General features: G+C 38.0%; 1 protein-coding gene across 1 annotated transcript in view; it reads left to right on the forward strand.

The window, feature by feature from the left end:
* The first annotated feature begins 13,280 nt into the window (after window positions 1-13,280).
* Window positions 13,281-13,359, forward strand: part of LOC138168729 (creatine kinase B-type-like) — a 135,079-nt gene continuing 135,000 nt past the window's right edge. Inside the window, 1 exon segment of the mRNA XM_069097598.1 lies at window positions 13,281-13,306. Coding sequence (XP_068953699.1) covers window positions 13,281-13,306 — 26 coding nt within the window.

Genomic DNA, 13,359 nt, shown 5'->3' on the forward strand with positions numbered 1-13,359 from the left:
GAACCATAAAGAATCCTTTGGCAGAATCCCTGAGGAAGTCAAAATTATCAAAATACATCATTTGAGTGTGACCTAACTCTTGTCAGAACTAAAATTTTCACAGTCCGGGGGAGATATGAGCTGATAAACCACACAGCTGATAAAACAAGACAACTTTTCATTCAGACATCCAACATTGTATTTTAATATACCTAATGGAGTCTCAGCAAATGGATGTTAGGTGGGCTGTCTGTAATAATGAACTCCCTAACCTCAAGAGATGCAGTACATCTGTTCAGATCAAAATGTGTTGTTTATCAAGCTCCCACACTCCAGAGACATATGCACAATACCAATGTGAAAATAACAAGTTTAGAACTCTTCAAATAGTTCCTAGTCAGCCAAAGATAAAGCATTAACCCTCGAAGTTGGGAGTTTATCCATTGGGGAAGTTTTCCAATTCTAAGTGTCTCTGTCTGACATATCAAAGACTCTCACCTGGTGATGGTAGAAGGGGTGACTACGTGCCTAGAACTACAAGTTAAACAGAATTGGAAATCTTTACTTTTTTTTATTTTTTTTTAAGCAATTGGGGTTAAGTAACTTGCTCAAGGTTACACGGCTAGTTATTTCTGGTTGTGGACCTAAGTATCTGAGCCCGGAATCGATCCCCCAGGTCATCCTGACACTGGAGCCAGGGCTCTTACTTGCTGAGCCACCTGACTGCCCCTTACTTTTTTTAATATAGAAAAATATCTCACCAATCTGAGACTAAAGAAGCACTAGCTTGAGAGTTTAAAGACTGGCTAGTTTTCCTAATCAACAAGAAGGACTATGATACAGTGGAAAGAAAGTATTTGTCAAAAAGACTCAGAATTCATGGGTTCAGACCACCAAGTTTGCCACTTATTTACCTGTGTGACACTGGACAGTTCATTTAACTTTTCTGGGTCTCAGTTCTCTCATCTATAAAATGATGGTATTATACCTAGATGACCTCGCAGGTCCCTTTTTCCGTTCTGAATCTATATATAATTCTGAGTACTTCCTACCTCCTCATATAAACTGTGTTCTTCTCCCTCCCCTTTAGTCCTTAGATTCAATCACTTGCCAAGGACTCTTGATTCTTCCTCCAGGATATTTCTTCCACAGAACCTCTTCCCTTTATTTACATGGCTACCACCCTAGTTCAGACACTCACCTCCTCTCAACAGGATTATTGCTGTAATTTCTCTCCATGTTCCAGTCTTTCTCCTTTACAATCCATTTTCTACATAGATGCAAAATGAAATTAGATAGGTAGATGATAGATAGATAAACAGATAGATATATCTAAACGAGATATTTGTAAAGCATTTTGTAAACTTTAAAATGTTACATAAATGCTAGCTACCATTATTATTCCTAAAGCATACATCTGATCGTATTACTCACTGACTGAAAAATCTCCAGGGACTCCATATTGGCTCTAGGAAATGATACAAACTTGTCAGCCTGGTGTTTCTAGCCTTCTGTGACCTGGCACATTCCTACATTTCCAGACTTATATTACTGCCCTTCACGCATTACATTCCAGCCAAACTGCCCTGGTAGATACTCCCCAGACATGTCATTTTATCTCCCATGTCTGGAACTTCATAAGGGCTAGTCCTCATGCTTGAAAAAACTCCCTCTTCACCCCAATCTCTTAGAATACCTAGTGTCCTTCAAGGCTCAACAAGTCAGGTACCATATCCTATGTGAGACTTTCTCATCCTCATAGTTATCAGTAATCTCTTCTGCCTTAAATTACTCAGTATTCAATTTTCTATGTGCAAAATGCATCCCCTCATCAGTATAGGAGAACACAGGTTATCTTTTGCAGACCTTTCTAGGGCACCCTGCTCTCATCCGCTAGTGGCTTCCCCTGTAAGGCTACGTTCTATCTACTTGGTTTGAATCTTGTATGTGCCAATTTAGGTATGTATTATCTCCCTCATTAGAACAGAAGCTCTCTAATCTCTGTGTTTGTATCCCTGGGGCCCTAGCTCAGTACTTTGCACTTAGAACTTAATAAAAGTTTATCCGATTTATTAAAATTTAAATGAAGGATAACCAGAATGTGTATTAGAAGGATTTAGAACAAGAGGAAATTTTAGCAATCACCTAACCCTATTGTGGTGGTGGTATAGTAGATAGAACAGTGAACTTAGAATCAGGAATATCTGAGTCCAAATCCTACTTCATTTACGAGCCCTGTAACCTTGGGGAAGTCACTTAAGTTCCCTCAGATTCAATATACCCATCTGTATGAACATAGATTATTGTAAGAATCAAATGAAATAACATATGTAAAGTAAAGTTGTATAAATGTCAGCTATTGTTAGGCATTAAATTACCCAAAATCACACAGGTAGCACCCATAACAGATAGGAATGGAAACCAGGTCCTTTCAAAACAAATCCATTCATCACCTAGATAGATCTCTTTGGAACCACAAAATCATCCACAAATTCTACTCCTAATCTGTGTAAGTAAAAAGTCAGGTTCAAAACAGTTGATTGGCAGAAAGGAGTTAATTCTGTTTCTACCACTTCTCCCCCTCTCCCACATCATCTCCCCATCTTCCATGGTTCCTCTTTCATGGTCCCAGCTCCAACTGTAACCTGGGTTCAAAGGCAGGCAGCTCCCAGTTCCTTGCCCAGCTCTTTGTCCAATTCTTTATCCAGTTCCCATTCCATATTAAAGTTCACAGTGTCCAGTCCAGTCCCTCACATTCCTGTTTATGGGAAGACAAAGCTTGACAGAGCCACAATAATATTCATACACATTGCCGGCACCATCATCAATTCACTATCTGCCTGTGAAATCAACTCAGACCCACCAACAAGGTCTGAGAACTCAACACAAATCATCAGCATAGAAATCAACACAGACCCACAAAGTCCAAGAGGTCAGCACAAATCACCAGTAAAGTCCCAGGACCTCCAAAACCCTCCTCCAGGACTTCTGTAAATATATAACCAGAAAATTTTCTTTCAGGGTTTCCAGTAAGGTCCCAGGGCTTCTTTACAAAGTATCACAAACAAACATCAACACAGACAGAGCAGACAGAGTGCCAGGATACCATAAGTTTTCTCCTTGACTCTGCCACCACAAGAATCCTCTTTTCAGTTCTGCTATCTCTAACTTGGGCTTCTCCTTATATATGGTCATTAGCTCCTCCCCTTCCTGTTGCAGGAGTTCATGAGTTCTAGGGTTCACAAGTTGTGGGGTTCACACAAGACTTGACACAAGGATCAAAAGAAAGTTGCACGGAAACAAGGCATTAATTCAATAGCTGAAACAAGGTATGAACTACTTTTGTGCTTGCAATTACAACTACTTATTCTTCCCCTCTCAGAAGCACACAGGTAATACCACACCTTCTCTTCCCATGAAAAAGTAGGTTGGGGAATGAAGCTGGTGATTGGGGTCACTGGAGTCATTGACACCCAACATTTATTTCAGGCATTCCTTAGTTATAAATGAACTTGCAAAAGTGATTTTGCATTAATTGAATTAAATGTGGATTTATAAAGTTCTCTGCCAATGAAACACAATGGATAATACAACAGAAGATAAATTTAAGAGTTTTCAGCATTTTCAATGAAGCCTGAGTTGAGAGATGGCTGAGAAAGGGGTCACAATTTGAGATGTGGATCTTTTGCCCTATATCTTGCATCATGTCCAAATTAAGGTTAAGATGGTTAAAGAAGTTGAAAAAGAGAAAAGAGAAAGCATCCTGCTTTTGATTCTTAATTCTGTGAAACCTTGGGCAAGTCACTTAACTCCAAGCCTTCACTTCCTCATCTGTAAAATGAGGAGGTTGAACTATATGACCTCTGAGGTCTCTTTCAACTCTAGATCTAGGATCCTATAGTAGGAGATTGAAAATAGAGACAATTTGAAGAAAAGGGACCTCATTCACAAGTATCCAAAATCATTTTGCTTTTCATTGAACCAATGTAATATAATGAAAAGAACTTTGCAGGTCTTTTGCAGTCAAAGGGCCTATATTCAAATCCCACCCATATAACCTTGTATGAGTCAAATACCATAAACCTCAGGTTCCTCATCTGTAAAATGAGGGAGTTGAATTGGAAAGCCTCTTAGTCCCTTCCAGATCAAGATCAAGAGTTCTTAAATTTTTGTGTGTGTCATGAACCCCCTGGCAGTCTAGCAAAGCCTTGGAAGACCCCTTTCTCAGAATATGGTCTCTAGATGAATAAAAAATATATAGGAAAGTAATTCTATTAAAATATAGTTATCAAACAAAACAAGTTTGCCACAAGTTTGCCAATTTCAGGTTAAGGACCCCTGTGATAAGAAAGAAAAACTGGTTTCCTGCAAAAGTACTGCATCCAGGGGCGGCCAGGTAGCACAGCGAGTAAGAGCACCGGCTCCAGTGTTAGGATGACGTGGAGATCGAATCCCAGGTTCAAACACTTAGCACCCACCCAGAAACACCTCGTGGTATAACCTTGAGTAAGTTACTTAACCCGAATTGCTTAGGGGTGGCCAGCGAGTAAGAGCACTGGCTCCAGTATCGGGATGACCTGGAGATCGAATCCCGGGCTTAGACACTCCGTGCCACACCCAGAAATAACTGGCCGTGTAAACTTGAGCAAGTTACTTAAACCCAATTGCTTAAAAAAAAAAAAGTACTGTATCCTATCTTTTAATTTTTTTTTAATTGTGGACTTAACAGTCATTAGGCACAATAGGTGGCACAATGAAAAGATCATTGGGCCTAGAGTTATGACTCATCTTCCTGAGTTCAAAACCGGCCTCAGACCCCTATTAGCTATGTGACCCTGAACAAGTCACTTAACCCTGTTTGCCTCAGTTCCTCATTTGTAAGATGAACGAGAGAAGGAAATGGCAAACCACTCCAGCATCTTTGCTGAGAAAATGCCAAAAAGGGGTCACAATGAATCATATATGACTGAAACAACCTAACAACAGTAATCAACAAAAACATTTGAAAATAAATAAGAAAGAATGAGAAAAAAAGGTTTATATAAGAAACTGTGACCTGCTTGAATACTTGGTTTTTAAGAAGCAGATAGAAGAATAGTGACATAGATAGATTATGCCTTATTCCCCAGCATGTGCTCTTTTATCCAGTGACATTGACCTACTGGGGGTTCAATAAACAAATCACTCCATCTTTCCACTATGATCATCTTTTTCTGGATATCCCCCATGTCTGAAATGTTCCCCTTCTCAGCTATGACTACTGACCTCCCTGACTTCCTTTAAGTCTAAACTAAAATCCCATCTCCTACAGGAAGCCTTCACCAATCTCTCTTTTAATTATTTTCTCTTTATCTTGTACTAAGCTTACTTCACATATATTTATTTGTATACTCTCCCCCCCCATTAGATTATAAATTCTTTGAGGGCAGAGACTATTTTTTGGCATTTTTTTGTATCCCCAACACTTAGTATGGTGCTTGGAATATAGTAGGTGCTTTACAAATGTTTATTGGTAAATTGAAAGCATATGGATACATATATATATGCAGATATATATGTGTATAGAGAGATATGTTAAAGAATATATGTATGTATAAATATACTTATATATATGTATATATATATGAGATTTAAAAAGGTTATAACAAGACCCATCTTATTGTTTATGTATTCGGTACTTGTTTTTCTTCTCTACATTAAAAAAAAATATTGATTGATGCTCTTCCACTTTTTTCTGATTCTTTAACTGTCACTACGAGGATGCAGAAACATCAATTATTCCTTAAATAACTTTTTTGAAGAGGTGTTGAGGGGGGGAAGGCACTGCTGTGTGATTTCGCTGATACAGGGAACTATATCAGAAGTGGGACTCCTTCAACCAATGCAGATCAGCCTCAGCCATCCATTACTTATAATGCTAGAGTAGTGACTTGGCCACTGAGATAAAGAGCTTTGTTCAGGATCACACAGTGAATGTTTGTGAGAAGTGAGGGATGCATGTGGTGGGAGAGACAGAGACAGAGAGAGACAGAGACAGGGAGACAGAGACAAAGATAGAGAGATAGAGATGGAGAAATAGAGTAGTGCTACCACCTCAGATTTAGAATTAAAAGACACTTTAGAAATTACTTATTTGTTCATTTATTTGTTTTTTTTATTGTGAATTTAAGAACTAAAAACAAACATTCAGTACACAAACAACAATTTTTCAAAAGTGGTACAAAATATTTATAATAGCACTTTTCATGGTAGCCAAAAATTGGAAACTAAGGGGCTGTCCTCCTGCTGCAGAATGGCTAAACAAATTATGGTATATAGATGTAATGGAATATTATTGTGCCATAAGAAATGATGGAATGGGCAATTTCAGAGGAAACTAGGAAGACCGTTATGATGTGATGCAGAATGAAGTGAGTAGAACTAAAAGAAAAGTTATACAATTTCAAGAACATTATAGAGAAAAACAACTTTGAAAGACTTTAGAATTCTGATAAACAGCAATGATAAACCATGAGTCCAAAACAATGAAGATGAAACACATCATTCATCTCCCCACATAGAGGCGATGAACTTAAGACATAGAAAGAGATATTCATTTTTGGACATGGCTAACATGGGAATTTGTCTTGCAAAACTGTATATGTGTATTGAATGATTTTTTAAAATTATTTAACAGGTGAAAGGAATAGCTGGGTGGGACAATTGATTTTTTAAAATGCTTAGTACTTGAAAAACAAAAATAATACACAAAAATACAAAAAGAACATAAAAACTGTGAACTTCTAATATTTGAAGTTTATTTTTAGTATTAATTTCAGTAAGAATATCACAATTTCCCACTTTTTTCTCTATATTTTCTGGATTTTTTGCTATTATCATTAGTGGTAGTGATAATAACAACATAAATTTATGTAGCATCCCTCAAGCCTATTCCCCAAACTCATGTTGTGAAGCTGAGTTCCCAGAGAGTGGCCATTAATTCTTGCCCCTCAGAATTTTAGGGGTAAAACTGAGGGGTGGAGGATTTCTAATACTGTTACTCACAAGCTTCTATCTGGTGTGCTCCCCATTTATTATCAATTAACCAGAGTTAATTGGCTTTTCAAAAATGGGTATTTACTATCAGTATAGCAAGATCAGTTGTTATAAAAACATCCCCCCAAAAGTCTGAGACTATTCTCCCTTTTCACACACAAGGTCCCTAAAAAAAATGGGTTCAAACTTGGAACTCTTGGGTTGCCAATGGGTAAACTCACAACTCATGATGTCATCTGATTACATCCTATGACACTTCTCCTTAATTGATTAAAAATTTGTTCTTACTTATAGCTTTAATTCATTCATTTAATCAATCAATCATGAAATCTAAACCCTTTGTAATGACAAATTAGAGGTATGTACCATAGCATTATAGGATGATTGCCCTATGATCATAGCTGGAAGGATCTCAGAAGACATGTAGTCTGAATCCTCATTTTGCAGATGACTATAATGAGGCCCAGGGAAGTTGAGTGAATTCCCCATGGTGACAATGGCTGTTGGTTGTTTCTATTCTGCTTTTTACTCTATATGACATCATCTAAGTCTTTCTACATCTTTGTGTTTTTCACTTGTCATTAATTATGACACAATAGCTGTAGCTCAGAAGTCCCTTCACTGTACAACCGACAGGATAGTATTATACTACATTCCTATACCATAAATTATTCAGTTGTTCTTCGATCATTGGACAAATGTATTGTTTCTACTTATTTTGTTACTCTGAATAACCCTGTAATTAATATTTTTGTATAAGTATTTCCATTGCTCTTATCTATAATATTCTATTGATATAGCCCAATAATGAGAACACATGTTTAAAGAGTATTGCCATTTTAGTTTCCAAAATGAATATATCACTTCACAGCTACACCATTGAAGATTACACATACGTACTACATATATATATACATGTGCGCATGTGTGTGTGTATATATATATATGTACATACATATTCCCTATAGCCCTGTCTCATTGATTTTTTTTTCACTTCAATATCTTCATCTATTTAATGGGCATAAAGCATCATCTCTGAATGCAATTAATTTATATCTCTCTAAAAGGAAATTTATAAATATGGAAACAGATTAAGTGACATAACTAAGTTCATACAGGGAGTTAAGTAGTGGAGTCATTGCATGAATCCAAGTTTTCTGACCCCCGATCCAATACTCTCAATAGTCCATGCTGCCACCTCTATCACATCAGTAATAGTATCTATTTCCAATTTACAATCTTAATCTTCCTTGTTAGCTCCCCATCAGTATCCTTACACTGCTTACTGGACATTTAAAACCCCCCACAGTGACATCTTACCTAAGCCAAGCTTCACTTTGTCTAGTACCATCTTACATTCTAGAACTATCATTTTCCCCAAAGGGAAACTTTCTTCTGGAGATCATCTCCAAGTGCATATGAATGTGGATCTTTTTTTTTTTTGGGGGGGGGCTATTTTTTTTGGAGGGCAGTTGGGGTTAAGTGACTTGCCACAAGGTCACATGGCTAGTTTTTGCATTGTGTCTGAGGCCAAATTTGAACTCAGGTCCTCCTGACTCCAGGGCCGGTGCTCTATTCACTGTGCCACCTTGCCGCCCCATGTATGTGGATCTTACTTGCACATAGCTACTAGCATGTCATCTCCCCCTATTATAGTATAAGTTCCTTGAAAGAAGTATCACCTTTTTTGCACCCCCAGTAACTAGCACTACACCTGGCATGCAGTAGGTGTTTAAAAAATGCTTTTGTCTGCCTGCCTGAAAGTAATATGAAGGGACTGTTGCAAACTACACCATGGGCAGAGAGTCAAAGTCAGATTATCTATTGAATGGAAACAATTCTAATTTTAAGCTCTCTATTAGAAAATAGATTTCACATTTAGAAATGTTCTTAAGGAGTACTTTCCAAAAGTATATCTCTTCCACAAAACATCATTTTCATGAACAAAATGTTCATTGAGCACCAATTATATTCAAAGCACAGAAGAAATAAAAGACATTAACCTTGCCTTCAGAAAAAAGCTTACAGTCTATCTGGGAAGATGGGCACATAAAAAAAATGGTAATATAATACAGCATGTAAGTACCCAAGAAATGATACCGAAAATAAGTTCTACAGAATTTGAAGGAGGCATTCCTGTGGGTTAGGTTAGCTAGGAAAGAACTTGATACAACAGAAAAAAAAACCTGGATGCAGAGACAGAGGACCTGGATTCAAATTCTACTTCTGATATTTACCTGAGGGTCCTTGGGCAAGTTACTTTACTCTATGGGCCTCAGCTGTCTCAACTGTAAGATTATAGAGTGAACTAGTGTGATGTAATGCCAAGGAAAGGCAACTTCCCAGGTTCAAAATACCAGCATAGGTGCTCTCTATTTTATTCAGTGACAAACCAAGAACAGAGAAGATCAAAACATGACATCATTCAAAATACAGCATTTACTAAGTGTGATTAAATAATCTCCAAGTACTACCCCACCCCAGGATCTTCCAATCATTCAATCAATTACAAAGTCCCTGTTCTAAATACTACTCCACCCCTAGGCTATACCTTAATTAAGTCCACCACAAAACCCCTCTTCTCAAATGGAGATTAGTTTCCAAACATAGGTAAAGTACCTTCATTTGTCAATCACAGAGCACAATAAGGTCAAAAGTTCCCCACCCCTGGATCACAATTGAATCTACCCCAGAGTTACATCAAGTTTAAACACAGCACTTAATACCCAAATGGAGGTCTTTTCTTCATCTTGGCCTAGAGGCAAGTTCTCAGCAATCTTAGTTCCTGGAGAGACAAGGCTTAGCAAGGCCATAAGATACATTGCCAGTCCCTTCATGAATTTATCCTCTGTCTGTAGAACAGTCCTAGAACCCCTGAACACATTAGCAAAGCCCTCTCCCAGGATTTCTGTAAACATACAACAAGAAAATCCTTCTTCAGGGCTTCTGAACCAACAGAAAGGCTCCCAGACCCCTGCAACAACAGCACTGTCCTTCACCAGTGGACAGTATTCACTCTGTCTGCAGGACAGTCTCCAGACCCCTGCAACAACAGCACTGTCCCTCACCAGTGGACAGTATTCACTCTCTGTCTGCAGGACAGTCTCAGGGCTTCTTAGCGAACAGCCAGGTTCCAGGACTTCTTCAACAAAAGGACTGTCTTTCACCAGTGGACAAATCTGGCAAAACAACATCAAAACAGACAAAGTACCAGCAAAACAGCCATGTCTCCTCAGTCCTTGGCAGCTCAGGGGGCAGGTCTCAAAAGTCCAAGGCAATTCAAAGCGGCCACCAGCAATTCTCTTAGTCTCTCTCTGTCTCCACGAGGTGCTGCTTCCAAAAAGATCTTCTGCCTCCCTCTTGTCTCTCCAAATCTACGTCACCAGCTCCTCCCAGTTCAGGACTTTCTTTTCACATCAACAAGTCCATCCCACAGGTGGGATTAACAAGCTCTGGGTTTTAACACAATCAATTTGAAAACCAAGCCAATACAGGGGAATCTTTAATTGCCATCACTATCACAACTAGCTGGCCTGTAAGATCCCTTCTGGGACTGGATCTTGTTAATAGTCTATGAAGATACGAAACTGAACTGGGTCTTTAAGAAATGGTCAGGAGAGAGCAGGCAGGAAGACACTTCATGCCGAAGAAACATTAAAAGCAAAGGTGAAGAGGGGCAGAAATAAGTATGGTATATTAGGCTATAGGGAAATAAGGTAGGCAGCAATTTGGGAGATATTTGTAATAGAAAGTAATCTGAGTACTAGGGAGAATGGAATTCAGTGTTTTTTCAAATATAGTCTTTTCAACTGTCATGGCCATGGCATAGATGTCACAGATATCCATGGAAATAATTCAATAATTATCCAGAGTGATATAAGAAATCCTCTTTCTATAGAGAAAGTAAAACTCTCTTCCCTGGTAAAAACAAGAGGCTAAAACTTTTTGAAAAATCTAGTTAAACTTTGAAATCCAAAGAGATGGAATAAATCCAAGTCTAAAGTTCATGTCTTTTCTTTTTGATTTATTTGATATTCCCTTCACAGAGACAGCAATTGAGACAAGTATTTTTTATGTCAACTCACCAAGGACTGACTGCAGTCATCTGAAAGAAGCAATAATTGATTTCAATAATTAATTCCTGCTTGCCAGAGTAATGTTGCTGTTTATGCACTCATCCTTAGGCCCCAGTTAAAAGGAACTTAGAGTTAGGAGTGCATAAACAGTTACATTACTTCGGGGAGCTAAAGTCCCCTAACATACTGTAGATTTGGGAAGAGTTTTTAGGCCTGAGGCTATCTAAAGTTAATTCCTCTGTAGTCCCCTGTTACCTCATGTTGACCACAATTCTCTAACCAATTCAGAGCAGTAGAAAGTCATGTGAAGTACTTGAAACTCATTTAGATAGATGGAGAGTATGACTCAATAAAAGAGCCTTCTTAACTCTAGACCAGGGGTTCTTACCCTTTTTTGCGTTGTAAACCCCTTTGGCAGTCTGGTGAAGGCTATAGGACCCTTCTCAAAATGATGTTTTTAAAGGCAGAAAATAAAATAAATAGGATTACAAGGGAAAACAATTATATTAACATAGTTAATTTTTTTTTAATGTTCAGAGATCTTGAGTTAAGGGCTCCTGCTCTAGAGTCAAAATATTTGAGTTTTTAAAAAAAAGTTCATATGATACAGAGGTAGAAGGATCTTCTGCTAGTCAGACCACAAGGGAAACACACCCAAAGAGTTCTTATAAAATCCCAGATTAACCTTCACTAGTGACAGAAAAATTACTTCTCCCAGAGGCAGCTCATTCATTTTTAGCCAGCTCTCAGCATTAAGAAGTTTCTTCCCCTTTATGTCAAGCCAAAATTCCTCTCCTTGTGATTTTTCCCCTTAGTGCTATTTTAGAGGGGAAAAAAAATAGCTGTTCAATTTCCCAATGGCAATTCATCCCATCCTCCTTCTCCTAGTCAATTCTAGTCTCAATTTGATGTCCTTTTACAGGATTTTGTAGGATACATAATAATGGATGAGTACAATGGGTTGTCTATCCAATTACATATCACAGTCTAGACAAAATGCATTTTTCATCCACTTGTTTTTTCTTCTGTGAATCCTTAGGTCAAATTCTTTTGATTGATTTTGGATTTCATTTACAAGACTGAAATATTCTAGGATTTGATTCAGTGGAAAAAGTATCATTTGGGGGACAGGTAGGTGGCACAGTGACTAAGTGCTGGCCCAGGAGTCAGGAGGACCCAAGTTTGGTTCTGGCCTCAGACACTTAGCACCGACACAAAAAAACTAGCTGTGTAACCTTGGGCAAGTTACTTAACCCCAATTGCCCTCCAAAAGGCAAAAAAAGAAAAAAAGGATCATTTGTAAATAGGAATATTTGAAGGATGTCATAAAATATTAAAAAATTTCCTTTAGATTTATACTTTGTGGTGGATACCCTCCATGACAATTTCTTTTATGGTACAACATCCCATCCACTTACTATCCCGGTCACCTTCTTTGTACTAACTCCAATTTGTCAGTAGTTTCCAATATGTGGGATTAAGAAATGAGCACATATTTCTGATACAGTCTGACTAAAGAAGGTTACAGCAGATCCATAATCACCTTCAGAGAATGGAAGTCAAATTGTGGAAATCAGGGGTAGGAGTGAACAGTGAGTGGGAAAACCACAGAACAATTTAAAGCTAAAAGCAAACTAAATTGAAAAGGCTCCTTGGAAAAGCAAATGAGTTTTGATTCCATCTTTCTTGAATGGATTCTAAAACCCAAATTACTTTCAACCCTCGTCAAAGAAGTAACTCTATGGCCTTTTCAGAAAGTTTAACTGGTCTGTGCTATCTTGGAAGCCTAATATAAATGGAAACCAAAGTGACTCCATATGACAACATTTTATTACTTACCCTATGATGTTTCCAGACTGGTAAGACATAAGAAAATCTCTGATATTCTATATTCCTTAACATGACCATATAAAGACAAAATTCAGTCCAGACATGAATGTTTTAAAGTTCATATTGTTTATTAGCCAGTGTTGGATACTCAAGATCCTTAAAAAGCTATCATTTCCGAGCCACCTCAACATTTTAAAACCATTGCTGAGTTCATGCTCCCCGTTTTTATCAAACAACAGGCATTTTATTGATCTGGGAATTTATGACTTTGAGTTGATTGTGATATCAATGCTTTATTGTTAATGTTACCCTTATAAAAGACCATAAAACATAAATAGAAAACAGACCCTTATTACGCACATGGGCTCAGCCGTGGTCGTGCACAGGTACAAGAATTGACCCCCATGTGACTACCTGGTCCCATGGTACTAAAGCTCCT

Source organism: Petaurus breviceps, unplaced genomic scaffold (genome assembly GCF_028583685.1).
Source record: "Petaurus breviceps papuanus isolate PSGF00001 unplaced genomic scaffold, PetGlider_PUasm1.0 37, whole genome shotgun sequence".
Classification (NCBI taxonomy): Eukaryota; Metazoa; Chordata; class Mammalia; order Diprotodontia; family Petauridae; genus Petaurus; species Petaurus breviceps.